Below are 27011 nucleotides of genomic sequence, written 5' to 3'. Positions count from 1 at the left end.
GCATCAGTGGAGAAGTAGCTCTGTGGTGCAGGACACTGACACAGGGCAGCTTCCTCAAGAAAGCCGGATCCTTCGGGGCGCCTGGGGGGCTCAGTCGTTAGGCGTCTGCCCTCAGTTCAGGTCATGATCCCGGGGTCCTGGGATCGAGCCCCGCATCGGGGAATGCTCTGCGGGAAACCTGCTTCTCCCTCTCCCACTCCCCCTGCTTGTGTTCCCTCTCTCGCTGTCTCTCTGTCAAATAAATAAAATCTTTAAAAAAAGCAAGCTGGATCCTTCTGACCCCTACTTCCATCCCAGGTCCATGGGGAAGCACAGAGGGAGATCACATTCACAAATGGGGTGACTGGGATCCAGAGAGCCAGAATTGACTGTGAGATCAGATTTCCCAGCCTTGGCAATGGGGGCACGGGCGGGAGGGCTCAGGGATGCAAGGTGCAGAACTACTCCCCTTCCCCACCCCAGTAATCCTTCTGTTCACTCACTTCTTTCCCAAGCCTGTTCTTCTGTCTGCCTACGAGTCATCACTTGGCCCCCACACACCCTTATTCATGTACTTATTCACATCTTGATTCATTCCCCCTCCTGCTCATTCATCCCACAGACATTTACTAGAGCCCACTCTCTATGGGACTCCAAGTTCTAGGGCTTCTGAGTCCCTGAAGAGGGCTCTGCCCCTTGTCCTAAGGAGGGGCTCCCAACACGCATGGCTCAAGGAGTACAAACACAGGCATTTCAAAACTGGCTTTAAATACTCATCAGGGCGCCAGGAAAAGGGGCTGGGGTGAGAACTTGTTACATATGAACTTGGGGTTGGGGTGCCCTGAGAAGGGGACCCATCCATCAGGGCAGCTGGGGTGCCCCACCCCCCACCCTGGGACAAGGGAGCAGAGTAGAGGCCCTCTCTGGAGGGTCCCAGGGCCAACTGGGAGCCAGCCCTCCCTTCGAGGTAGATCATCGGGGAGGGAACGGAGGAGGAGCTCCCACGGTGGTGATGCTAGGCAGTCACTTCCTCAGTGGTACTGCTGATAGCTGGGATAGCCTGGGGCTGAGGTACCCTCCTTAGGGGGCAGCTGGCTGGGGTCCTCCAGGAACGGGGGTGCTGGAGAGGAAAGAATCAGGTAAGGGTGAGGGGCAACGCATTTTGCACCTCTCCCTGAGCAGCGTCTGCCAGATACTCACCATTGCGGAACTGCTGGGCGGTGTAGCGAGTAAGGAGGATGCCAACACCCTCTATGAGGGCCAGGAGGATACCCCCCATCATTGCCGAGCCCACCATGGCCAATGGGCCACCTGGGAGAGTGAAGAGGCAGGGAGAAAGAGGTGAGGGCAGGCAGAACAGGGCGGAAGGGGCTGGGGCTGGGGGCCAGGGGCTGGGGCACTCACTGCGGGCCGCCAGCACGGCCCCGGTCAATGCTCCGCTGGTGATGGAGTTCCAAGGATCTTCTTTGCCCCGCACGCGCACCAGGCCGCAGTCGATGGTGGAGAACAGGCCCCCCCACACCGCGAAGCTACCTGGAGGGAGACCGAGGCCGAATCAGTGTTCCTGAGGAATCCCCCCAAATCCACAGCTCAGTGTCTGCGGACTTCCAAGGCCTGAATGCTCTGGCAATGAGTGGGGAGAAAAAGCCGGACACAAAGGCAGAGAGTAAACTCCTAGGGGATATTCCCCGTCTGCCCGAGGCTGCTCCTTTGTCAAGCGATCTCTCATTGCCGCCGGCATTCCCCCACCTTTGTAGGGGTTTGACAAGTGTTTACAAGCAGATTTATCTTGGTGTGGCTTTGAACAGAGCAACTTTGATCTTCCTAACCATCACACCGAGTTGGAATTCCAATCTTGGTTTAAGGGAGATGAAAACAGGCTATGAAAGCCAGTTAACACTAGGATAGTTAAAGTGATTCTTGAGGCCTTGCTGTGCGCCAGGACCCGTTCTAGGCACTGATTCTGAAGTCTTAAATTCGTTCTTATTATTAAAGTGCTTAGCAGAGCAACCAGCACTTAGTAAGTTCTCTGTAAATGACGTAAATGTAAATGACATAACTTACAAAACAATTTAGGTGGTTCTTGCTATCACCATCCCCACGTTACCGATGAGGTTCGGAGAGGTGAAGCCACGAACCCAAAGTCACGCATCAGGGAAGATCCGGGACCTAGATTTAAGCTCCGGAATCCACATTCCTGCCCCTCCATATTAAATTATTGGGAAACATTACTGTCCTGGAAGTCACAGGCAGAGCTGGGGCTGGAATGTGGACCCCAATTTGCAGTCTAGAACCACAGGAGCGACCACCCCCAACTCTGCATCCCAGCTCCTAGGTCTCTCCAAGCCTCTCACCTCCAATCTGGGGGGCTCGGATCCTCACAGCGTTGGCACTCCCTCTCAGCCGGTGCCGAATTCCCTGGGAAAAGTGAGGAGGTAGGGAGTCAGAACAGGGATGAGGGCCCTGGCACGCAGGGTTTCTAGCTTTTAAGAGAGGGAACACGACAGGTCAGGGGTATCAGGAGTAGAGATGGGGAGCAGGGGCTGAGAACTCGGAGGCTGGGGAGCACCCTCACATGGGTGTTCTCAGCCGTGGGTTGAGAAGTTCTCATTCATTCAGTGATCACTAGCACCTAAGCACCAGGCACCATGCTGTAATGCAGGGATGGTGACTGAGACAGACCTAGCCCCCGCTCTCTCAGAGCTCACGTTACAGTGGGAGAGACAGATCCCCAGCAGAGGTACAGATCTACAAGATAGCTTCACACAGCAATACACACCCTGGAGGAAATGGGATCAAGAGACATGATAATGACTGAGGGATCAGGAAAGGACTCTAAAGGGGGGGGGGTTGTGCTGAGACCTTGAGGATGGGAACAGGAAATCTGGGCAAAGATCTAGGAATGAGTTCCAGGAGTTGAGGGGAGGGACAGAACTAGATATATAAATTGCAGAGACTTTGGCAAATGGATGGCATTTAAAGCCATGATGTTTGATAAGATCTTGGAAGAGGGTGGGCAGAGAAAGAGAGAGAATTGATTAGGTTACATTAAAAGCATTTTCTTAACTTTAAGGCTGTCCTCCTTCTGCCAGTTAAACTCCTGTCACTTCCCTGTATCCAGGTAATCTGCCTCTGGGGAAAATCTCTCTGGCTTTGCACATACATTGAGGATTTGGGATCGTTTTGACAGCACGGCATTTCCACAGAGGAGCCCCAGTTGGGTGGTGGGGGCGAGGGACACAGGGCCATATTTGCAGTTCTTCCCAAACCACAGATCCTGGAGCCAGGCCTGGCACATAGTAGGCTAGCAGGCACCAGAATGAGTAAGTCATGGCAGCTCCAAGCAGTTTTCAGCGAAGTATCCCGTGTGGGCAGGGCAGGACCCCCGCACCACCCAGGGACGACCACGACTCACGACAGGGGCGTTGCGGAAGCCCTTGATGGCCTGGAAGACTCCACCGCCGATGACACCCATAGTGAAGGCTCCTCCGCAATCGTCCACAATTCGCCATGGGCTGCAAGCCGGAAGGGGAGGGCGGGGTTAAGTGAGCCCCTCTTCCCCCTCCCATGTTGCATGGACTCCTTCCAACTGGGAGAAGGCAAGTCACTCGAATGGGAAGCAGCACTTCAGATAATATTATTTCCCCCCTCATTTCAGCAAGAAATGGTGCAAAAGGGGAAAAACATTAGTCTTGGCCCTGTCCGCCCCTCCCCTCGCAGCCAACCAAGGAATCAGCCAACTGCTTTCCTACTACCAAAGATTCAGTCAACTGATACACGCGGAGTGGGCACGTTTGGATCAGCGCTGTGGAAGCGTCAATTTGCTAGTACTGTTATTAAAGCAGGACGGCGTCGCACCCCCGTCTCCGACAATGAGCACGTCCGACCAAACCCCGCCCTCGTCCCTCTTTTTCAACCCGCCCCAACTGGGAAAAACCAAGAGCAGACGGAGGGGGAGGATCCGGCTCGTCCGCAATAGGCTCACCCAGGCCCCGCCCCCATTCGCTAAAGCGACCTCGGGAAAGCCACGCGTGGGGATTTCCGTTCGACAACCGCCACCACCCCCCCCCCGGGCTGGAATGGATTCGACCAGCGTGTCTCTTTTCGTTATCAAAAAGGAACTGAGGAGATAACGGAGTCCGGGGACACTTGGGAGCGGTTGGTCCGGCACCGCACCGTCTCCAGGCACACGGCTGCGGCCCCTCTTAACGGAGCCCGAGTGGGAGGAACGAAGCGGAGGGGAACGGAAGGAGACCACATGTTTAAGGGTCTCCCGAGTCTGGGACGTGGCGCGGTGTGGCCGGCGCCTCCCCCGCCCGCCTCCCACAGCTGGCCGTGGCGCCGCAGCAACAGTCCCGGGGCCTGTGCCCATCGCCGTACCAAGGCTCCCGAGCGTACTCCTCCATGGCGCCGGCGTCCGGCCGCGCAGTCTGGCTAAACCTCGGCCGGGCCACGCCCCCGCCGTAAACGCACAGAGGCGCCCGAGCGCTCCACCCATTCCAGGCCTGCGATTGGGTCGCTTGGCGCTCGTCAGGCCAGGGCCACGCTCTCATTGGCCCCCCAGGTTTGCGTCATCTGTACCGCAGCCTGAGTGCCGGCCCAGTTCCTTCAAGCCTCGGGGAGGGAGGACCTCATTCTGTGCTTTGGGAGAGGGCAGTCGTGTGGTGCTGGTGATCCTAGCCGCGACAAGAGAGGGGCGGCCGGTCTGACAGCCTTCCACTACTCGCGTGATTGCATTGGTAATGTCGGGGTGGGTGCATTTTTTGCAGCTGGAGGAGGTGCTGCACTCTGCTCCCCCCGTCCCAACGCTTTGGTTCCTCCCACCCGGCAGTCTTTGGGGGACGTAGGGTGAGCCCATTCCTGGGCGCGGGGGAACTGAGCTTGGCCCCTTCGGCGGTGGGCGGAGCCTGGGCCCGGGAGGGGAACTGGGTCCTGGAACACCCAGCCTCGAGGCGGGGGTTGGTGGGAGTTTGGGTGGCATTGCACCTATCTTCCACCTTTTAGCGCGTCGGTTCCGTCCAGCCAGCTGTTGGTGCAGGTGGGTAAGTGGGGGTCCAGATGAGTATATGCTGGGAGGAGGCGCTTGATTTTTAGGATCGGGATTTGAATCCTCATTTGAGCTGTTTTTTTTGTGTGTGCGTGTGCCTGTCAATCCGTCCGTCCCTAGGTCTGTCTGCTATCCACTATGCCGTTGCCTGTTGCGCTGCAGACCCGCTTGGCCAAGAGAGGCATCCTCAAACATCTGGAGCCCGGTGAGCGAGCTAAAAGCAGATGGGCCTACCATGTGCCAGCCTTGGCAGGCACTTTGTTGTTGATACCGCCACTCGATACCTAGCATGGGCCTATTGCGCACCAATCAGTGGGGTGGCGGACATTGTTAGCAATATGGCTTCCTGACATCCATTCCTACTGCGGGCGGGGGTGGGGGTGGGGAATACATATTTCGTGCTTAATATTGACAGCTAATGCCTTTTTTGGGGGGCCTATTGTATGCCACGTGCAATCCATCTAACAATCCGTGTAAGCGATTACGAAGTATCCTACGGTAAAGACAGCTTATATCTTCCCTAGACAGTAGTAGGATGCTGATACTTTGTTATTTACCCTAGTGATTACATTTTTAAAAAAAAATTTTATTTATATATTTGACAGAGAGAGAGAGATAGCGAGAGCAGGAACACAAGCAGGAGGAGTGGGAGAGGGAGAAGCAGGCTTCCTGCCCAACAGGGAGCCTGATGTGGGGCTCAATCCCAGGACCCTGGGATCATGACCTGAGCCGAAGGCAGACGCTTAATGACTGAGCCACCCAGGTGCCCGTGATTACATTATTTTAGACCGACTGTGGTGCCAGGCATGATGCTAGTGATCTATACCTTATTGTTCACCGTATCAGTAGCTGACATGTATTTTGGGCCTGAGTGCTTGGCATACACATCATGGCTAACGGTAGAAGATAATGAAAGGATCTGTCATTTATGCCTACTGGGCTGCTCCTGCTCATATTTACACCTCATTGTCAGTAAGTGGCATCTTTTTTTTTTTTTTTTTTTTTGCATCTCTTTTGGGCTACAGTGTGCGAGGCACTGGAAAGTACAGCTTATTTTCACCTCATTGATAAATGCCATCTGTTACAAGCTACTCTGTGCCACGCATAGATCTGGTGGTTAATAATACTGATAATGATCACTGATAATTTATTTTAAGCCTATTGAGTACTGGGCCCTGTGCTGATGGAATATACATGTTACTAACAATACTGATGATTATAGCTCACATCTACTTTGGGCCTATTGTGTGACAGGCAGTATGCTGTTGCTGACATATACGTTTCATTGTTACTTCTATCCACAGCTGAAATCTGTGGTAGGCCTACTGAGGGTCATGTACCAAGCTGACAACATACGCCTCTTTTATTTTACCGATAGTCACTGGCAGCTGCTGCAGGCCTGCTATGTGTCAGGCCTAGGACCTGAATGGATTCAGAGCAGTGTTTGGATATATCCCTTGCCATCCAGACTTGCTACTCAATAGACAGAATCAGAAACCCCGGATTTGCCAAGCTTGGGAGCTGAATAGATTTGGATGTATTTTCAGAACAACCCCTTACTGTTCAAACTCCTTTTATCCAAATAGATTTGGATAGCATGGTGTTGCATGCTTCCTGAATGCAGGAACTGGAGGCAACACTTGTTTTGATGAATCCTTGTCTAAATTCTGAAATCAGACAGGTCGGGGTAATAGTATCAAAGCTCAAATCTTACCCAAACCCAGAAACAGAAGAGATTTAGGTACATTTTTTGGCAAATCCCCTGATGCTCAGACACTTGGATTTGGAATGTGATATTTGCCACAGCAGGTGAGACCTGATGCACTCCCCCGCTCCCCCACACACACGTGGTCCATGTGAATTTGAGTGTCTCTCCAGGCTCTGACCATAGGATGAGAATCCCTCTGGTCCTTACTGCTTTTCTCCACCCCGCTATTCTGCCAGAACCAGAGGAAGAGATCATTGCTGAGGACTACGATGATGACCCTGTAGACTATGAGGCCACCCGGTTGGAGGGCCTGCCACCAAGCTGGTACAAGGTGTTTGACCCTTCCTGGTGAGCCTGGGGAACTGGGGGGGGAGCTGACGTCTGACTTCACTTTTCCTGTGCTGTCCCTGGCCTTGGGGTAAATGGGGAACATAGGGAAGAGGTCTGGGGGTCCTCCCTCCGGGCTCCTGACATGGGGCAGGTATAGTAGAGATTGGGGAGACAGGAGTTGAGGCTATAAGGAGAGGACATCTTAGCTGACACTCCTTCCCTCCCTCCTTCCCCCCCTTCCCCCCTCCTCTCTCCCCCTCCCTCCTTCCCTCCCACTGCCCCGCAGCGGGCTCCCTTACTACTGGAATGTGGACACAGACCTCGTGTCCTGGCTCTCCCCACACGACCCCAACTCCGTCGTTACCAAATCGGCCAAGAAGCTCAGGACCAGTAATGCAGGTGAGCCGGCAGATTGGAGGGCGCCTCAAGTGGTTCTGCAGTTCTCAGAGAGGGGTCAGATAAATGATAGTGGGTCGGGGAAGGGGCAGGTGAGATAGGCAGGCCCAACCCCAGGCAAGGGGGGTTGTTGAAGGCAGAGGCTGCTGGGGGCCTGAGATGGGAGGAGGAAGGTCACTTCAAGGCTTTTGTGTCCCCAGATGCTGAGGAGAAGTCGGACCGGGGCCACGAGAAGTCGGACCGGGGCCACGAGAAGTCGGACCGGGGCCACGAGAAGTCGGACCGAGGCCACGAGAAGTCGGACCGGGGCCACGAGAAGTCGGACCGAGACCGAGAGCGTGGTTATGACAAAGTGGACAGAGAGAGAGAGCGGGACAGGGATCGGGACCGGGACCGGGGGTACGACAAGTCGGACCGGGAAGAGAGCAAGGAGCGGCGCCATCACCGCCGGGAAGAGCTGGCCCCCTACCCCAAGAGCAAGAAGGGTAAGCTGGGCAGCAGGGCCAGGACTCAGGCAGGTGAGGCGCCATGGGCACGTGCCATGTGGGGGAGACCCTCACTTTGCTCCTGCGATGGCCTGAATCCGCGGCCTGGGGCATGGTGCCGCGGGCCACACAGACATGCGCTCCATTTCTTCCTGGGATGGGGGAGCTTGGTGATCGGGGCTCCTTGTGCCTCTACCGAAAACCTCACTCTGCCACCTCCTTCCTCAGTGGCAAGCCGGAAGGATGAAGAGTTAGACCCCATGGACCCCAGCTCATACTCGGATGCACCCCGGTAAATGAGAACCCCTCACAAGCCCTTCTCTTTGCTCGTGACTCCCTTGTGCCGGTGACCATTCCTTTCCTCCCATCTCTTTCCCCGATGTGTCAGTTGTTGTAGTAGAGGGGAGGGGGGAGAGTGGGGAGTGCCTACCACATCCCATATTCTCAAGCCCTGACCCCTATTTCCTAACCTCCGTCTCACCCCCAGGGGCACATGGTCAACAGGACTCCCCAAGCGGAATGAGGCCAAGACGGGCGCAGACACGACAGCAGCGGGGCCCCTCTTCCAGCAGCGCCCCTACCCGTCCCCGGGGGCTGTGCTCCGGGCCAACGCTGAGGCCTCACGAACCAAGCAACAAGACTGAGCCTCCCCGCCATGCCACCCCCGCCGCCCCCGGGGGTTTTTAATAAAAGCTTTTCGATGGATCGTGCCCATGAGGCCTGAGTGCTTCCTTCCCATGCGCTTTTGAGGCTTCCCAACCCAAGCCGGCAAGATGCGAAACACATTTTATTTGCAAAAACTCACCTAAGAAAGTATGGGAGTAGCAAGGATATGGGGGCGACGGGGGCTGGAGACCGAGATGGGTCCTGTCCATGCCCTCATTACCAGAGTTTGGTTGTGTTCCCCCTGCGTGGGAGCAGGGTGGGGGGTGGGGGGCCAGGTTGGGGGTTCAGTGTCTACCTCCCCCCACCCCTAATACTGATCAGAGTTTGGTCCTGGTTGGGCCAGGGCAAGAGGGGAGAAGGAGGCCAGGCCAGCGTCTTCGATCCCAGCGGCTACGAACCCTTCACCTTGGTGAGCAACCTGTGGTAGGAATGGGGAGGAAGAGAGAAACACAGACAGCTGGGGGGGCGGGGGGGGGGCTGGCAGGCGGGTGTCCTGAGCAAGCGAGGGCGGCAGTTGTGAGGCTGGTAGTCCTGGGGTTAGTAACAGAGCCCACGCAGACAGTGAGTCCCCTGGGTCAGAAAGCTACACGTGGACTAAATAAATACAACATCTTTATTTGGCATTGGGTCTCCTGACATTTGTTCATTACAGTTCCTTAGAAAACAAACCAAAAAAATCAGAACAACTTAATCAAAAATAAAGATCCAACGACCCTATTTACATAGAGCAAAGACAGCCCAGGCATCTCCCGCGCATGCGTGTGCACACTCACAAACGCATGCATGCACACGCGCGCGTGCACACACACACACACATTCTGGGAGACAGTTAAGGGGTTAATAAGCTTTGGGGAGTGCAGGGGGCAGGTTCCACATTTCAGCGATTTTAAGACACCCTCACCCTATCACAGAGTAAGGGTGCCTCATCCAGCCAGTGCATGATCAAGAGTGGTTGGCAGCTTTATCTTCCCTCTCGGGATGTCTCGGAAAAGAACCCTGCATCCAGCATCTGACAGTGTCTTAGATTCACTGAGATTCAAGCCACTCCAAGGACCTCTCCCACCTGCCCCCCCTCCCCCCCGGCACCCCAGATCATTAATTATCTGATTATACCACAAATTCCCAAACCACTAAAAAATAGATGGCCCGTACTGCACCCTCCCCTGGAACGGGCTGATGCACAACCCCTCCTCTGGAACGGGCTGATGCACAACATCTCAGCTCCCGCCCCAGCCTCTCTCCTAGGGGGTGCCCACAAGAGGCCCATTTCCAAGGGTCTCCTGTCAGGGAAGCTGCCCCAAGGCCACACACACAAAAAGACCGGAGCTGCTAATGCGATCCATTGTGGTTGTGAGGGAGGCCAGAAGGCCTCAAGCTACAGGAAGCTGAACCCCACAGGCGTCCGTCACTAAAAGAGCTGTAGGATTTTTGTCCAATTTGTCCTTACAAAGGTGGAGGGACTGCTGGGAGGGGCTCTCCCAGGCATGGAAGACAGGACACCTCCAGCTGAGGGCAGGCAGGCAGGCAAAGAAAGGCCTTGAATGACAATACCGCCAGCCCAGCCCCCAGAGGGGTTGACTGCGGCAGAGGAGGCAGCTCTCAAAGCCCCCTCCAGGGGAGGGGGGCTCAGTCTGCCAGGAGGGGTTCGGGTGACGCCCCTCCAGAAGTCTCTGCGACCTGGGAGAAAACACTCTTCCAATCCCAGAGGAGCCAGGCAGTGGCAATTTAGGTCCCTGCAGATGCCCAACACCCTCCACCCAGCCCCCCTCCCTGTTGCTCCCCCCCCCACCAGCCCTCACTTCACCAGCACTGACTTGGGCAGAAAGGGCTCCGTGCTGAGGTCTCCGCGATGGGAAGACAGCTTCGGGGGCGGCGGCTGCCCCGGCGGCTGCTGGTGAGGGCAGGGCCCCGAGGCGGAGGCGGAGGCAGGGGCTTTGGCGGCACCTCGGGGCAGACTGTAGAGGTAGACGGCACCGATGACCAGCCCAGCGCCCAGGGCGAACAACGGGTCCACGTGGAAGCCGAAGAGGCGGACGGAGGCAACAGTGGACAGCACGATGGACAGGGAGGTGGCGAAGCCCTTGAGGATGTTGTCGGCGTACTTAACGACAACAGCCACCAGCAGCCCGCCAAAGGCCTGGTTGAGCACCACGCCCCAGACGGCCGGCGTGTACCCGAAAAAGAAGCCGCGGCGGGCCACGGCAGTGCCCTCGGCCCACCAGAGCCCCACCAGGCCCAGCGCCGTGCCGAAGAGGCCCAGCTGCAGGTTGCGCAGCCACACGGAGCCCGAGCTGCCCTTGAGGATCTTCTCGAAGTAGACGCCCGCAAAGCCTGAGGACAGACATGAGGCCACGACGGCCGCTAGGCCTGCCCCGGGGTTCTGATCCAGTGGCCGAGGGCCCCCACCGCCGGCTTGCTGTGCCTGGACGATGGCGACGCCCGTGAAGAGGAGCAGCAGGGAGGCCCACTGCAGCCGGGAGAGGCTGCGGTTCAGCATGAGCACGGAGAACAGCGCCGTGGTCAGGATCTTCAGCTGGTACGTCACCTGCGAGCGGCATGCAGGCGGGAGGCACTAAGGGCTGTTCCCCGCCGCCCTCCCCCATGCGCCTGGTTGGAGGGACAGGGCGGGGCAGGTGACCATAAAGCTACCCAGCCCTTGGCCACTGACTGGCAGGCCGCCAAACAGCCCTGCGGTGCCTCCCAGAAAGTCCACAGCTCCGCAAGGAAGTCCCGGGCCATACCCAAGCCCGCGTCCCAACCCCATTTTCCGGCTGTGTGATGAGGAACAAAGCACCTGCCCCGTCTCGGCCCAGACATCACCATCTGTAAATATAGCTGTTGTCTGTGAACCAGCTCATGCAGCAGGTGAGTGACAGGCTCTCTGACGAGGGCGGGGGGGGGGGGGGTCCTTGATAAATAGGTGCTGATGCAAGCAAATCAGCCACGATGATACCGTCGGCAAACATTGACACAGTGTCCGCTGTGTGCTAGGGTGGCTCTGAGCACAGCACACGAATCTATTCGTTCAGGGCTCGCGCAGATGAAGTGGGCGCTATTGTAACGTCCGATGGGAAGATGGGGAAACTAAGGCACAGAGAGGTGAACTGACTTGCCGGAGATCACCCAGCTGGGAAGTAGCAGAGGTGGGATTTGGACCCAGGGAGCCTGGCCCCAGAATCCAGGCTCTTTAACCGTTTTCCAAGGCCGCCTGCAAACAGCCAAAGGCCCACCTATTGCCAACCAAGGGCTCTTCCCGGGTATTATTTCTTTCAGCCGTCCCAGCATCCTGGTGAGGAGGCAATCCCATTCCCAATTCTCACAGATGAAGAAAGTGAGGTCGAGGGAGAGCCAAGGACATTTCGAAGGCGACACACAGCCCCAGCTCTCTGCAGCCCTCCCTCGTCAGCCTCCTACCTCCCCGACCCCAGCGGATCCCTCTGAGGCCACGCTGGGCATGGGGCTCACCTGGAAAGTGGCAGCCGGCAGGTTGGAGATGGCAACATACTGGAGGTTATTCTGCAAGGTGTAGATGAGAGAGGGCACCGCGAGCTTGAGTGTGTCCACATACTGCACCAGGACAGCCTCGTGGAGGAAGAGCGCCAGGTGTTTCACGTTACCTGGGGTGTATTGGGGGGTGGGGTGGAGGACAGCCCTCTTTAGCACTGAAGATCCTCTGAGGGCCAGGACTGGGCCCGGTCCTGTGTCTCCCCACCACGCTCTGACTTCCTGAGGGCTCGAATGAGGCCTGTGCTCTCAGTTTCCCCACATCTCCAGCAGGCCTCTTGGCTAGCAGTTTCATGGACACAAAAAAATCGTCCTTAGCTCTGCGGCTGAGGCTCACAGACCGTATTCACTCAGCTTACATTCAGGGCAAGCACTCAATACCCGTCTATCCAATGAAATCGTCAGCATGAACTAGCTTGTGAAGTAGAGGCCTTAGGAGTATGAATGCAAGGCTGCTGACCAGAGGGGACGTTTGAGACTCGACTTTGACACTCCTCCTAGCTCCTTACTGGCCCTCGAGCTGCCTGAGGGCAGGGGCCATCTCCCACTCTGTCCGCCAGACAAACAATGACACAGTGACACACTGATGTGGCCACCCTCGCCACAGGGAAGAGTGGAAGCTGGACTAGTCAGCAGCCAAGTCTGGTTGGGACCTGCTCCCACCAATACACGAGAACACCTTCCTGGAGAGTTAAGGCCTCTGCAAAGCTCACCGCACTTTTTTGCAGTTCACCTTCTCTGTGAGAACACAACTCTGCACAAGGTTATCACAGGGACCTCGTGCTGAGGGCTCGTTCGCAAAACCCCGTCCTGGCCCTTCACGGCCTCAATCCCGGGAGTAATTACCAATCTCGAACCCCTAGCCCCAATTCTCTGGGCCCAGGGGTTTGGGTGTTGGACATTTTCCAGGCATCAGAAAAGTAACATGGTAGATCGAGCACATCCTTTACATAACACGCCCACACACAGGGGGCTGCGCACCATAACCACACATATTCATATCTCTGCGGCGACTTGTGTAAATGTTCACACCAAATGAGAAAAATTAAAAAAAAAAACCACAGATATACAAATAGCCCTACATCGCGTCAGGCCAAGTTTTACCACAAAACTGATTTAAGGGAAAAAAAACATGGGGGAGGGGTTGAAATTGTAGATCTGAGGCGAAGGCCTGCGGTTAAGGCTGTGGCTCTTTGTTTCTCCCCATTTAAAATATCAGCCCCCCAAGGGCAGGATCAGCCCCATGAGGGCAGGATGCAGCCTGCCCAGCTAGCACAGTCACCTCCATAGCCAGGGCAGGGGCTGCCACAGTGAGCACCTGAAGTGTCTCACAATCAACTGAGAACAGAGCAGATGGGGGGGGGGGGGAGGACAGAGCAGATGACGGACCTTGAGGGCATTATGCTAAGTGAAAGAAGTTAGACCAAGAAAGACAAATGATTTCACTGACTCCTGGAATCTAAAAACAAAACAAACAAACAACAAAAATAGACACAGACTCATAGACTCCTAGAGAACTGGTAGTTGCTGGAGGGGAGGGGAGTGGGAGAAGGGCGAAATAGGCGAAGGGGGTTACAAGGTACAAAGTTCCAGTTATAAAAATAAGTAAGTCACAGGGATGAAAAGTACAGCACAGGGAATACAGCCAATAATATGGTAATAACTTTGTATGGTGACAGATGGTGACTGCGCTTATCATGGTGAGCACTGTGTAATGTAGAGAATTGTTGAATCAGTATGTTGTACACCTGAAACTAAGATAACATTACAGTTGACCAGTGAACAGCACAGGAGTTGGGGCACCAACCCCCCACACAGTTAAAAATCTGCATAGAATTTTTGATTCCCTGAACTCCCAAACTTAACTCCTAATAGCCTACTGTTGGCTGGAAGTCTTACTGAGAACATAGAACATTTTCTATGTTATATGTATTATATACTGTATTCTTACATTAAAGTAAACTAGAGAAAAGAAAATCATAAAGAAAACACATTTTCAATACTATATTTGTTAGAAAAAAGAAATCTGCATCTAAGTGGGCCTGCACAGCTCAAACCCGTGTCGTTCAAGGGCTAACTGTGTATGTCAACTATACTTCAACTTAAAAAAAAAAAGAAAGAACAGAACAGGTGGGTTCCCAAACTGCTGCCTCCCAGGGCCCTGGCGCTAATGAGTGGGCAAGACTGTTTTCTTCAGTGTAAATACTGAGAGCAGAGCTAGAACATACATCTGTATCCTTTACACAGGCAAGGCCTTTATTTTTTTAAAGCTTTATTTACTTACTAGAGTGTGCGTGCACACGAGCAGGGGGAGGGGCAGAGGGAAAGGGAGAAAATCTCAAGGCAACTCCCCACTGCTGAGCACAGAGCCCAATGCGGGGCTCGATCTCATGACCTGAGCTGAAATCAAGAGTCAGATGCTTAACTGACTGAGCCACCTGGGCGCCCCGGCAAGGCCTTTATAGAGAAACAACTGGCGGCAACGTTTTAAAGCAGGCCTTTAGGGAGGTGTTTAAATTAGTAGATAAATCCAACTTCTAGGAAATACAGAGGGTAGAACATGTTAAATGATACCACAAGGAGGCAGCCAGCAAAATCCAGGCTGTCCAAAGTCTCCAAGACAAACGACCTGCTCTCTTCAAGAAATTAACTGCAGATCACAAAGAGCTGGAGGAGAACCCTGAGGTTAACAGACCTAGAAGACATCAACCAATTGCAAGGCACTGACCTTATATAAACCTGATTGAAACAAATTCTTAAAAACTTTTATGATATTTGAGAAACCATTATAAGTGTGAACACTTGACTGGATATTCGATTATTTTATTAACTTTAAAAAGTTATGGTTCATTTTTTGATGTATGATTTTTAGATATTGCAATTATTTTTTTTAATGTACCAAAATATTTATTCCAGATAGTAAGGTGGGGGGCGGGGTTACTTCAAAACACTACTTACTTCATGTGGGACACACTGCAGTATAATAAGGCAGGGGGTGAGTAGGTAGGCAGACATGTAGATTGGCAGTGAGTGCATAATCACTGATGCTGTTTAATGGCAGAGGGGCCGTGAGTTGACAACTGATGAATCTGGGTGATGGGTACATGAACATTTTATTATTTTGTTATTCTCTCCGGGTTTGTATATGCTTAAAATGATCCATAATGCAAAGTTAAAGGGAAATAAATGAACCACCCTGTAAGGGTCACCTGCTACCTTATGGGCACAGACTATCTCACTGCTACAGTCCACACATGCCAGCTTCCAAGGCATTAGGGGTTTAAGAGTGTGGCTGCGGCTACTCATAGCTGGAGGGACCAGGCAGATTAGCTGCACTTACACACTCCCCAGGTGGTTGCAGACACAGTGATACAGTGCTATTCCCCCAGCAAACCCTCCATGTGGGCCTGGGTGTACACGCCCGCGCGCGCCCATGCCCAGTCCCGTCACTGCCCCCAGTGCATGCCCCTTGCTGGCTCATACCCCTCTTCTGTGCGAAGAGCAGCAGCAGGCAGGTGAGACCTTTGAGCACTTCGGCCATGACCACAGCAGTGGTGGCAAAGAAGCGGTCCCCAGGCAGTGTGCGGGCGTAGCGGATGCTGAGGATGAGGGAGGCATTCTGGACCACCAGCACGGCTAGGGATATGTATTTGAGGCGCCGGTGAGCTGTGGGAAATGGAATGAGCAAGGCAGAAGAAGGGGTCAGAAGCTGCTGGGGCACAGCCACACCACCACCTTCCCCCTCACTCCTTTCTCAACCAGGACCCTCCTAGCCACTGCCACTTCCTCCCTCTGCCTCCCTGTCCTGACTCCAAGGAGGGTCTGACTCCCAGCTACTTCTACTGCCTCAGCAGGCAGGAAGAGCCACAAAGGAGGAAGTGGGCCTCACTCTGTCCAGCCCATACCCGGAATCCTTGCTGAGGTATCAGGAAATGGCTGGAGCAGGTGCCGGGACACACTCGGCCCCCTCTCTCCCTCCTGTGTGTGTGAAGCAACTCACCCCAAGACAGAATACCAACCACATTCTCAACATTTATTGAGTGCTAACCATCTACCTATCACTGGGGTAAAGGATTTATGTGGATTACGTCAGCAGACCCCTATGTTGCTCTGATCTCTGAGTGAGCTACAAGGATTCCATTATGTGGGTGAGCAAACCGAAGATTTATATGAAATGATGCTTCTATTTAATGAGGGGTTGTCCTACATAAAGAATGATACCTCAATACAGGGAATGAAACCACTATATAAGGCATGTCCACCCCCTAAAGAACGGACTCTCTCCCATCTAAGGTATTATTCCATCCCCTCACACTAAGAATGGTCTCTCCAACTCCTACCTTCTGTGACCACCAGAGTCCCTCTGACACAGAATGGTTTCACAAACTTAAGAAATAACTCCTCCACAGTCCCTAGGATTGAACCCCGTATAATAAATGGTTACTGCACCAAGAATGGTCTGCTTCCCTCGAGGACATAAGGAAATATTTCCCTATACTTCACATGGTCCAGTCATCCTCCCACCACCGCACCTTCCCTACCTCCAGCCAAGGAATCATTCCTTGTTCTACTCACACTCACAACGAACTCTCCCCGCTATAAAGAAGGGCCCTGCACCCTTAGAACGTCTTTTCTCTGCCATGTAAGGAAGGACCCTCCCACTCCAACATACAATGAACTCTACCACCATTAGGAAGGGACCCCCAGGACGGTCTTATCTCCTTATAACGGACATCCTAATCCTCAAAATGGACCCTCTAAGTCGGGTAAGGAAGGACCCGCCCCACCCTAATTCACAATACCCCCCTATTCCTTTATAAGGAAGAAACCACCACCCTCAGAACAGCCTCTCTCTTCTATAAGGAAGAACTTTCCCACCCTCAGAATGCTCTCTCCCTTCTCTAAGGACGGACCCCCCACACACTCAGAATGGTCTTAGCCTCCCCCAGAGGCAATAACCCCCCAGACTCAGAATGATCTCCACTCTCCATATGCGGAAGGGGACCCCCATCACCCTCAGAATGGTCTCTTCCCCGCCTTCCAACACACTCACAGTGGGCCATTCCGTCCTCCCTCCCCCACCCCCCGCCACACACACATAGGTTGGTCCATACGGGATGCTCCCTCTCGCTTAAGGGAGGAACCTTCCTGACCCCCCCCCCCCAGCGATCCCGACCCTCGCCCGGCCGCCGTCTGCTCAGCCACGGCCTGTCTCACCCGCATTCGCGGTTCCAGGCTCCAGCGCCCCCGCGGAGACCGCCCCTGGCCCAGCCGCCGCGGTGGAACCACCAGACCCAACCGCTGCCATGTTGGCATCTGCCTGGTCCGTCCCCTCGGCAACAGCAGGGCACTTCCGTGTCCGTCACTTCCGCTTCCGGGCCTCCGGGGTGGGGGTGGAGCGAGTGAGGGGCTGGCCAGAGCCGCGGCTTTCCCGGTCTGCTCCCGGACAGTGAACCTAAGACCGCAGCCTTGGGATTTCCAGATTCGGTCGGGATGGGGAGACCCAACACGCGGCCGACTCAGCCTCTTGCTGTCTCCACAGAGCCTCATTGGTTCATTCCCGTTACTAGACCCGCCCTCGTCTTCATTGATCCCGCTTTCCAGATCACCCGCCCATCGTGTGTCCTTGTCTCATTGGTTCAGCTGATCCTCTTCTATCTCGGCTCTTCATTGGCACCTTCTACAGATGATCCCGCCCTTTCCGCACCCAAACTCCTGGGTACCTTCGTGATTGGACTGAAGTTCCTCTTTACCCCACCTCCCGGCGAGGCCCCGCCCCCTGGAGAGCCAGCAGGCGTCTGGGAGGTAAAGGAGACTGGGGGGGCGGGGCAGGGGAGGGTCAGGCTGGTAACCTAGCTGTTAAAAGCGGAGCAGTTAGCCCACACGAGTGAGAAGGTGCTGGAGAGGTGAGACTGAGAGTAGGGAGGTTAAGCGAGTCCCTATTGAGGAGGGAAAGGAGTACGAAGGGGCCAGGTAAGCCACCAGATGAGAGGCTTTCAGGTTAGCTTTGTGAAAGCGGGGCAAGAGAGGGTACAGCTGAGGTTAGGGCGGGTACGTCAGGAGGTGAGGAATGAGAGATGAGAGGGATGAGCAAGAGAGCAAGGGAGAGGTGAAAAAAGGTAGGGGCCAAAGGTAAGTAGGCGTGACTTACACCCTGGATGTTATTAGGAAACATGGAAGGGCTGGGAAGGTTTCCGTCAGTGCCCAACCCCGGCCCCTCCCTCACCCCGTGCCCTGAAAGGCCTTTTCTCCCATGGGAGAAGAGCTTTATTTCCTCCAACGGGGTTGGGGGAGGCAGTTTTCTCTGGCCGAGCAAGCCCTCTGACTGGGGATATGTCCCAAACATCTTCAGTGTCTACAGTATCTCCAACGGAGCCCTTCTGCACATCCTGGGAGCTACATAAGAGCTGGAATGAGGGAAATCAAGTTTTTCTTTGTGATCCTGCATAGACGAACCCATAAAAGAGCTTTAGGACAGTATCACAGGGCTAAAGCTTTCCGAGAGCAGAGGAGCGATCCAGTCCACCTCCCTCTTGGCTCAGCATACAGTAGATGCTCCATTATTGCCTCACTGCATCTACAAATGGCCAGTTGCTTCTGATTCTATTATATTTATCAAATAGTGTGTTTCCTTGCTTCATCTACAAATGGCCAGTCGCTTCTGATTCTATAACATTTATTAAATAGTGGGTTTCCACACATGGCTTTTTTAAATAATCCAGGCAGGGGGAGAAGGAAGAGGAGGACACAGTTGGAGCTCCCCTCCCACCAATACATAAGTATTTACATTTCAGCAACTGGACAATCCTGGCTCAGAAGGAGGCAGCAAGAATCCGAAAAAGATGGAGGGGGGGGCCCCAGGAGAACAAACAACAAGAATGATTTCCCCCACCCCATCCCCCAAAAAACCATCCACCCCATCCTAGCGGACTCTGGTGGTGTCCATCTCCCATTCCTTCCCAAATCATGGAAGTAGGGTTCTCCTCACCAGAATAAGAGCACTTGGGATAACAGAGTAGGGTCCCCTCACCAAAAAATAAAAATAAAAAATAAAAATAAAATAATAATAATAATAAAAAATAATTAAAAAAAAAAGTCTTGGGATAACAATAGGGCATTACCTCCCCCAGAATAAGCAACCCTGGGCTGAGGTAGGCAAGCAGCTTGACAATATAGGACCCTGGGCTAGGAAAAAGGGTCCTTTTGCTAAAATAAGAGCTGCTGGGGCATTGGAAGGAAAGCACCCTTGCCCAAGTGAGAGCATTTGAACTAAGTGTGTGTGGTGGTAGCAGGAGGTGCCAGTGTAGGGGTTACAACTCATCAGAATAAGAGTCCTGGGGCTCAGAATAGAAGGAACTTCAACCAAATAAACACCCTTAGCAAAATGAGAAATAAGGAAGTTCCCCCCGCCCTCCAGAATAAGAGACCATAAGTTCTGGGAGGAAGGCTCCTTAGCAGGATTGGGATGGGGAGTGGGCAGACTTGGCTTATGTCTCTTGACCCCTGATCCCCAATCTCTGACCCTAGTAACACTGGATTTTTAATGACCTGTATAACCAGGTCAACAGATGTCCATCTATCCCTGTGGCATGCCATGGGACGGCTATTCCAACTAGCGGGGGCCTGGCTAGGACTAGGGCAGCAGGGACCAGGCCAAAGGGGTAGGACCCCCCTTGGGGGCATTCAGGGGTGCATCCTCAGCTGGTGTCTGCATCCAGGGGTCCAGCAGTATCTCCTCCAGTGAGGGTCGGGCAGAGGGTTTGGGGGCCAGGCACCGGCGGATTAGGGCACAGCAGTCTGCAGATCAGAAGCACACAGAAGATTAGCAGTCAATTGCGGACACTAGTCCCTGGGTAGGATGGAGTCCACTGAGCTAGGACTGGTGAAGGCCTCACCTGGGGACACATGGGCAGGGAAGTGGAGCTCAGCCTCCAGAATCTCCTGGTCCCTCTCGAAGGGAATGTCCCCACACACCATGTCATAGAGGAGGATACCCAGTGACCAGACAGTGGCTGGGAGTGCGTGGTACTGGTGACGAGAGATCCACTCTGGGGGGCTGTACACCCTTGTCCCTGCACATAAGCCAGAGATTAGACCACTCCCGGATAATGCTGTTCTCCCACATCCCCTCCCCAGGAAGTATGGTCCCCTCACCAGAATTAAGAGAACACACTACCTCAGTAGGGTCCCCTAACCAGAAGAGTTCTTTAAATATAACAGCAGAGTCTCATCATCAGAAAAAGAACAGTTAAGGTAACAGCAGAGTGGCCTCAACAGAATAAAAGCACTTAAAAGTAACAGTAGGATCCCTTTACCAGACAGAAAAGGAATACTCAGGATAATAACACAATCCCCTCACCAGGTCTGGGCACTGTCAGAAGATGGACTTTAGCAGACGACAAGGCTTGAGAGTCCCCAATATTAAAACTCAAGAACCTTATAAAGGTGCAATATAGATCAAGGAGCACAGACCACCCCAGCCTAGAGGTCAAAGATCAGGGGACTATAACGATAAAAGGTAACCCACCCCCATTGAGATTTAGCGAAGACTTACCATCAAAATCAGTATAGGGTTCATCATGAAGCAGGGCACCGGAACCAAAATCAATGAGTTTGGCACAGCCCCGGCGGAGATCCATCAGGATGTTCTCATCCTTGATGTCACGATGGACAACTCCACGAGCGTGGCAGTGCCGAACAGCTGCCACTACCTGGGCAAACAGGCAGCGGCTCCGGCCCTCGCCTAATGGGCCCTGCTCTGTGATGTAGTCAAAGAGATCCTGGGCAGGCAACGGCCGTTCGAGGACCAGCATGAAGCCTTCTGGTGTCTCAAACCAGTCAAGCAGGCGGATCACACCAGGGTGCCCACCGCCTGCACCCACCTTCCATAGCAATGCGACTTCCAGTGGGCATGTGGCTGAGTCTGACTGTGGGGGGAGGGGGAGAGAAAAGAGAACAAAGACGTCAGGCCAGCAGCTCTGAGGCTGACTTCTCGCCTGAACTTAAATCATAGCCCCTCAGCCTCCTGACTGTGTGGCCTTCAGCAACCCACTTCCGTCCCTGAGCCTCAGTTTCCTCATCTTGAGGGCTCAAACACAGCCACTGGAACAGTGGTTTGAGCCAAAAGCCTATACACATCTGGCATATTATAGGAGCTCAGTGAATATTTCAGTAAATGAAAGTCCGTCTAAGGAAAAAAAAAAAAAAGGCCTTCTTGAGGCACCTAGGTGACTCAGTCGGTTGAGCATCCGACTCTGGGTTTCAGCTCAGGTCCTGATCTCATGGGTCGTGGGATCAAGCCCCACGTCGGGCTCCATGCTCAGCCCGGAAGGAGTCTGCTTGAGATGTTCTCTCTCTCTCCCTCTGCCCCTCCCCCCCACTCTCGCGTGCGCATGCATTCATGCTGTCTCTGAAATGAATAAATAAAATCTTTTTTAAAAAAGACCTTCTGCTGAAGAAGCAATTGATGAACACTATTATGTAATAGTGTATCTTTTGTTCACTGGCATCTCAGAACAGATTAGAACAGTGCCTTACATACAGTGGGTGCTCAATAAATGTGTGTTAAATAGTTGAAAGCACTTTATAGCACAGTCTGGCACAGAGTTAGCACGCAATAAATACTGTTATTGTATAATGGTTTGTCTGTTTTGTTCACTGACTATAACAGTGCCTGGTAACAGGGTAGGGCTTAATACATATTTATTAAATAGGTAAAAGCAATTAGTAGAAAAGGACCTGGCACAAAATGAGCTCTCAATAAATGTGATATTTTGCCAAATGCCTAAAATTATGCCTGGCACACAGTAGGTGCTCAATATACATTTGTTAAGTAGCTGAAAGTGATTAATTGCAAAGGAACAAAGTAAGAACTCAATAATATTATGTGATGTTTTGTCTGTCACTAAACATCTAGAACTGTGTTGAACTCAAGTACTCAGTGGGACTTGGAACACAGTAAACTTTGATGATGAAGCAAAGCCTGAGACACACAGTGCTCAATAAAAGGCATAAATGCTTGGCCACAGAAGCCGCCCCACGCTAGACGCCCGGTGCGGGCTCATGGACAGCCAGAATCCGCCTTCCTGCCTGAGGTGGGGCCCTCTCCCGGCCAGTCCGCTGACTAGCACAGCCGCAGACAGGTTTTCTCACGGTGATGAAAATTTCGCTACTGCGCAGGCGCAACTTCTCCCTCCGGGTCCCACAGCCTGCGCAGGCGCAGTCTCCCCCAGAGTCCTCCAGGGGGCGCTCCCACACCTACAACTTGCCCAGACCCGCCCTGTTGTCCGTTAGCGTTCTAACGGCCGAAGAGAAGCAGCCACCGTCACCATGGCAACCAGTGACCTATGCCCCTCTTTCCCCACCAGCATGCCCTGCGGGCAGCCCCTGAGGCAGTGTTTGGAGGGAGGAGGAGAAAGGAGGGTTGGAGGGGGAGAATCCAGGGCCCTAGGGGAGCTGGGGTGAGTCAGAACTGTATGGAGGTGTGGATGTCACCACAGGGGAGTAAACACAGGCTGGTAGGAGTGTTCTCCTCACCGTTACAGGGCCCAGGGAATCATACAAGCCCGAGAAAGGCAAGGGGGTAGAGTCCATCTTTCAGAGATGGCGTCGCCAGGTCAGGGACTCCAAAGATACTCACCAAGGGGGACCAGCCCAGCACACGATTCCGGGGGATCACTTTGATGGCCACCTGGAGAAGAGAGCTGAGGTGAGGGGGCCAGCAGACGACCCCCACACCCCTCCCAGTCTTGACCCTCACCCTAGTCTTTCTGGTGCCAACCTCGCTACACCACAACCCAAAATGAGCTGGAGCTTCTCCCCTGCCCTCCAAGTCCCCAGAACCAAGTTCACCTCTCCCATCATCCTTGGCCCTGGGTTCTCTCTTCCCAGGCTTCAGGACCCCTCACTCCAGATCCTGGGCTCTGAATTTCCTAATACCCGAAGCCCTCAATCTTCCCATCCAGCTCCAAGACACCCCAACTCTGTACTGGGGTCCTGGTCCTAAGGACTCCACGCTGGACATCTGCCCTCGAAATCCCCCAAATCTCAGCTCTGGGTCTCTACCTTCCCACACAGATACACATCCCCTGGATCCCAGGGTCTAGAGTCCTTACGACCCCCACTCCTCAGTCTCACTCCCTGGACCTTCAGCATCCCTGCCCTGAAACCCCCTCCCCCCCCCACATACCCACCTGGATCGCCACACACACAAACAAGCGCGCGCACGTGCGCGCGCTCCGGCTCCCCCACCAACCCGGATCCTGGTCCTCATGACCCTACCACGCACACATTGTCGGCTCATCCCCTGGTCAATCAGCATCCCAGCCTCGGGACTCCCGCCCCCGCCACACGCACACACAACACACACGCACACACGCGCGCGCACGCACACACACACGCACACACACACACCACCCCTGACCCACCCAAGACCCTCGTGGTTGATACCTGGAGTCGGTCTGTGACGCGATGTCCTGCGAAGACGGTACCAAAGCCCCCCTTACCAAGGAGGGGGCCGAGTCGGTACTCGGCCTCGAACGCTTCGCGATCTTTGCCTCCTACGCAGGCGGAGGCGAGGAAGTCAGGGTGGCTGCGTGCTGAGCCCGGCCGCGACCCCTTCCCCCCTCCCCCCACAGCGCCCTCAACCACTTCAACCCGCCCGGCCTAGTCGCGGTAGGGGAGCCTCGCTCACCTGGCGGCGGCGTGGGGGTCACGGGGGCCACAGGGAGCCCTTGCAGAGGCTTAGTCAACATGGAGGTGGTGCTGCGCAGATTGAGCCCGCTGAGCCCGCAGGGCGTGGATGCCCGGGGTAGCGAGGCTGGGGAGCCAGGACTTGGGGGCGCCAGGGTGGAAGGCAAAGAAGCTGATGGCCCCAAAGCGCCCGCAAAACAGCGCAACGTTAAGATTCGACGCGCGCGCCAGCCCCAACGCTACTGAGCCGGGGCACGCGCCTCCCGAGAGAGTCGCCCCGGGCGACAGCCCCGCCCACTTGGCTTTGATCAATCCGGACGCGGCACCTGCTGTACCCCAGCCAATCGGAGCCAATCCTTATTTGCATACCACCCTCAACGCTTCAAGTACCCCCTCATGCAAATACATGCCCGGATCTTCCGCGGGGGCCGGGCCCGCATGCAAATGTGGGGGGCGCGCGCGCGAAGAGGAAACCGGTTCTGGGAATCCCTTTGCAGCAACCGCATTTGTTTTGGTTGTTGCGCGGGGTTGTTTTTATATATGTGTGTGTATGTGTATATATATATATAAACTTAAAAAAATAACCGCACCGCCTCCTTTCCTAGGAAGTTGGTTTGCAGCCGCTGCTTCGAGATTAGCGCGGAGATAATGCCAGGCCGGGCTTCTAAGAATCGGGGCCTGTGGCTACCCAGGACCCTGTCTCCAATGAGTGCTCCTCACCCAGGACCAGAGCCCTCTAGGCGACCAGCGGCCTCTGCCCCAAAACTGAAGCCGGGGATCCTGGAAGAACCTTTCCAGCTTCCAGGGATGGATAACCCCCCTACCACTGCGGGAGACAGCGTTCCGACGCCCTGAGGCAGAGGCCTGTGGGGTGTTTTGGAGCCCTTAACCTGGACAGACCTGGCTAGGTCTGGCCGCGAGCCTAGTCAGCACATCTAGAATCTGGAATGGCAGAGGGTAGTGGATCTCCGGTGGTGGTGGGGGTGCTAGCGAGCCAGAGTGATGGTGGCTTGGGGGTATGCTTCCCCAATGAGAGACAGGGATGGAAAGGGCTCAGACAGGTGGTAAAACACCCTCCATCACAAATTTGGGAAAAATAGTCGATCCTCACGCCGCAGGAAGACAGAGATGCACTCGACACAGAAGTACCATGTGATATACGCAAAACCTATAGTCAGACACATTCATGTAAACTTGTCCTAGACACACATGCAGACATCTACTGTCACAGACTGACATCCACAGGCAGGCAGGCATGCTGCCAGTTATGTCCCGGAATGACACCCAGAGAAACACTGTTACAGAAAGACAGGCACTCCAGAGAGATTCACATGGACCGACGTTGCCATGTGACAATGACACAGAAATGTCTTGTCAGACGCACCACCAGAACTTGTCACAAAGACACTGGCACCATCAGACATGCACTGTCAGAGGAAGACTTGTACTGTCCCAGAAATGAGAGACCTTGAGTCTGTCACAGGAAGACACACAGATGCTCCAGACACACACAAGTACTGCTCCAAAGGCAGACATACTTATGCGACAGAGCCACATAGATAGGCAGTGTCACAAAACAGATGTGGATAGACCCCCCCCACACACACACACCAGCAAACATGCAGCGTTGTCACTGAAACTGTCCAGAAATAGCTACCCAGAATCTGTCACAGGAATACAAACGGACATCCACCCCATCAGAAAGAAACCACAGATGCGCTGTCACAGACAGACCCACGCAGACATGCACTTGTCTCAGAAACAGACATAAACTGTCAGAGAGAGAGTCCCACACTCAGTCACCATCTGACACACCTGGAAACAAGCCCTCATCACACACACTAGACACTGCAAGGTGCACGTGAAGATTTGAACTCACCAAAGTCAAACGCACACACACATACGCACACACACACAACACCCAAAAAGCAAATACACACATGTACGCTCCCTTATTCATCCAATATTTATTAGGGGTCTACTGTAAGCCTGCCAGGCCCCAGCAGGGGTGCAGATATTAGAGGTACACAGATTAAGTCAGGCATCACAGCCCTTGCCCGGGAAGTGAATCACAGAGTTACTGGGGAAGGAGTAAAGACATTATCTGTGGATAGAGGTGAGAATATGGATGGGGTCACACAGGGCTTCTCGGAAGGTGACACTCTACCCATCTTGAAGGACAAGGTTGGGGGCTCAGGACGGGGGAAGGGCAAATTCCAGGCAGAGGCCAGTGAAATTGGACAGGGCAGCAAGAAGAGGTAGGCAGGGGCCAAACAGTGTAAAAAACTCAACATAAGGTAAATAAATACTATCTGCTAATATTTGGGCTCTCAGAACATGCCAGGCACCAGGCCATCAGACATTATTTGACCACGTGCATTCTCTCTCAATGCTCACAACCAGAGAGAGCGTGAGGTAGTAGACATTAATCACTCCTGTCGTACACATGGTGGGACCCCTGAAACTCAGCCTGTGATTTGACCGAGGTCACAAAGCTAGAAAAAGCCAGAGTGGGTTCCAAACCAACTCTCTAACATGTGCACGCTTGACCAGTGGATTCCACAGACACCCCACAAGATGGCCACTCAACCAGCCATGCCTTCACCAGCAGCGCTGGGCATGCATCCTTCCACAGGGGCCCCATTGGTGAGGCACAGCAAAACACACTCTTGACAAGACCTGGGGGCCTGCCATCCTTCTCTGCTGTGGCTTTACCCCAAGGAAAGGCAGGGGCATGGGTGTCAGACGACTGAGAACATGAAAAAGAAAGGGTTTAACCATTCCGTAGTTAAACCAGGGAGGCCCCTCCAGTCGATTCCACTAAACTTACGTTGATACGAAGCATCTGTTGTGCCTTTCCAAAGCATTTCTGCATCAAAAATCACAAGGAAAGAGCAAACGGATATAGGGAAGGAGGCAGGCAGAAAAGTTGCAAGTTCAGTTCCAGCCCTGAAGCTTAGTCCTCCGCTCCCACCACACCCCAGGACACAGGGTGGGCAGGCTACATGTGCCAGTAAGATGGAGCTTACTTGGTGGGAACAGGTCCAGAAGTTGATTTAGTAAGCAGTGATTCAAAGATGAACAAACTCTGGGCCCACACACAGACCCTACTGGAGAGCATGCAGCACTCAGAGGTCAAGCCAAGGCCTATGCCATCACCGCCTCTGCCCGGAGGCCCACCCACCCCGTGCCCCACACAGAACAG

General features: G+C 54.0%; 4 protein-coding genes across 11 annotated transcripts; 1 reads left to right on the top strand and 3 right to left on the bottom strand.

The window, feature by feature from the left end:
• Positions 1-726: 726 nt before the first annotated feature.
• TIMM17B (translocase of inner mitochondrial membrane 17B) lies at positions 727-4500 on the bottom strand. The gene is made up of 6 exons (XM_036115392.2): positions 4360-4500; positions 3395-3494; positions 2334-2397; positions 1384-1512; positions 1180-1290; positions 727-1099 (listed from the first exon to the last, which is right to left on the bottom strand). Exons 1-6 carry the CDS (start codon positions 4383-4385, stop codon positions 1011-1013), a joined length of 519 nt encoding a protein of 172 aa, XP_035971285.1. The 5' UTR covers positions 4386-4500; the 3' UTR covers positions 727-1010.
• Positions 4501-4574: 74 nt separating this feature from the next.
• PQBP1 (polyglutamine binding protein 1) lies at positions 4575-8655 on the top strand. Of its 6 annotated transcripts, none has more exons than XM_036115376.2 (8): positions 4575-4718; positions 4984-5017; positions 5147-5231; positions 6971-7082; positions 7351-7463; positions 7661-7945; positions 8174-8237; positions 8433-8655. In XM_036115376.2, the coding sequence occupies exons 3-8, from the start codon at positions 5165-5167 to the stop codon at positions 8587-8589; spliced, it is 798 nt and encodes a 265-aa protein (XP_035971269.1). In that variant the 5' UTR covers positions 4575-4718; positions 4984-5017; positions 5147-5164; the 3' UTR covers positions 8590-8655. The 6 variants fall into 6 exon arrangements, with proteins under 6 accessions (XP_035971269.1, XP_035971270.1, XP_035971263.1 ...); XM_036115377.2 differs by having other exon boundaries at positions 4984-5021; XM_036115370.2 differs by lacking the exon at positions 4984-5017.
• Positions 8656-8714: 59 nt separating this feature from the next.
• SLC35A2 (solute carrier family 35 member A2) lies at positions 8715-17845 on the bottom strand. 2 transcript variants are annotated; one of them, XM_036115367.2, is made up of 5 exons: positions 17333-17845; positions 15599-15781; positions 12077-12228; positions 10426-10566; positions 8715-9029 (listed from the first exon to the last, which is right to left on the bottom strand). In XM_036115367.2, exons 1-5 carry the CDS (start codon positions 17421-17423, stop codon positions 8919-8921), a joined length of 678 nt encoding a protein of 225 aa, XP_035971260.1. In that variant the 5' UTR covers positions 17424-17845; the 3' UTR covers positions 8715-8918. The 2 variants fall into 2 exon arrangements, with proteins under 2 accessions (XP_035971260.1, XP_035971255.1); XM_036115362.2 differs by having other exon boundaries at positions 10426-11156; positions 17333-17842.
• Positions 17846-18774: 929 nt separating this feature from the next.
• On the bottom strand, positions 18775-24097 carry PIM2 (Pim-2 proto-oncogene, serine/threonine kinase). 2 transcript variants are annotated; one of them, XM_036115368.2, is made up of 6 exons: positions 23808-24087; positions 23564-23673; positions 22755-22805; positions 20670-21042; positions 20011-20187; positions 18775-19912 (listed from the first exon to the last, which is right to left on the bottom strand). In XM_036115368.2, the coding sequence occupies exons 1-6, from the start codon at positions 23866-23868 to the stop codon at positions 19749-19751; spliced, it is 936 nt and encodes a 311-aa protein (XP_035971261.1). In that variant the 5' UTR covers positions 23869-24087; the 3' UTR covers positions 18775-19748. The 2 variants fall into 2 exon arrangements, with proteins under 2 accessions (XP_035971261.1, XP_035971262.1); XM_036115369.2 differs by lacking the exon at positions 20011-20187 and having other exon boundaries at positions 23808-24097.
• Positions 24098-27011: the final 2914 nt, after the last annotated feature.

The sequence above is a fragment of the Halichoerus grypus genome, chromosome X (genome assembly GCF_964656455.1).
Source record: "Halichoerus grypus chromosome X, mHalGry1.hap1.1, whole genome shotgun sequence".
NCBI classification, from domain to species: domain Eukaryota; kingdom Metazoa; phylum Chordata; class Mammalia; order Carnivora; family Phocidae; genus Halichoerus; species Halichoerus grypus.
This window is presented reverse-complemented; position numbering and strand designations above follow the sequence as displayed.

Bases quoted from the DNA above. Each gene is read 5' to 3' on its own strand.
- TIMM17B (XM_036115392.2), bottom strand. From the start codon at position 4,385: ATGGAGGAGTACGCTCGGGAGCCTTG. The intron at 1,291-1,383 runs GTGAGTGCCCCA...TCACTCTCCCAG, and splicing joins GGCCGTGCTGGCGGCCCGCA to GTGGCCCATTGGCCATGGTG. The intron at 1,100-1,179 runs GTGAGTATCTGG...TTTCCTCTCCAG, and splicing joins CGCCCAGCAGTTCCGCAATG to CACCCCCGTTCCTGGAGGAC.
- PQBP1 (XM_036115370.2), top strand. From the start codon at position 5,165: ATGCCGTTGCCTGTTGCGCTGCAGACCCGCTTGGCCAAGAGAGGCATC. The intron at 7,083-7,350 runs GTGAGCCTGGGG...ACTGCCCCGCAG, and splicing joins AAGGTGTTTGACCCTTCCTG to CGGGCTCCCTTACTACTGGA. The intron at 7,464-7,660 runs GTGAGCCGGCAG...TTGTGTCCCCAG, and splicing joins GCTCAGGACCAGTAATGCAG to ATGCTGAGGAGAAGTCGGAC.
- SLC35A2 (XM_036115362.2), bottom strand. From the start codon at position 17,423: ATGGCAGCGGTTGGGTCTGGTGGTTCCACCGCGGCGGCTGGGCCAGGG. The intron at 11,157-12,076 runs GTGAGCCCCATG...TGCCGCTCGCAG, and splicing joins TGCCGGCTGCCACTTTCCAG to GTGACGTACCAGCTGAAGAT. The intron at 9,030-10,425 runs GTCAGTGCTGGT...TTCCTACCACAG, and splicing joins ACGGAGCCCTTTCTGCCCAA to GTTGCTCACCAAGGTGAAGG.
- PIM2 (XM_036115368.2), bottom strand. From the start codon at position 23,868: ATGTTGACTAAGCCTCTGCAAGGGCTCCCTGTGGCCCCCGTGACCCCC. The intron at 21,043-22,754 runs GTGAGTATCTTT...CTCCCCCCACAG, and splicing joins TGCTGGGCTGGTCCCCCTTG to TCAGACTCAGCCACATGCCC. The intron at 19,913-20,010 runs GTGAGGCCTTCA...TCTGATCTGCAG, and splicing joins CCCTGCCCATGTGTCCCCAG to ACTGCTGTGCCCTAATCCGC.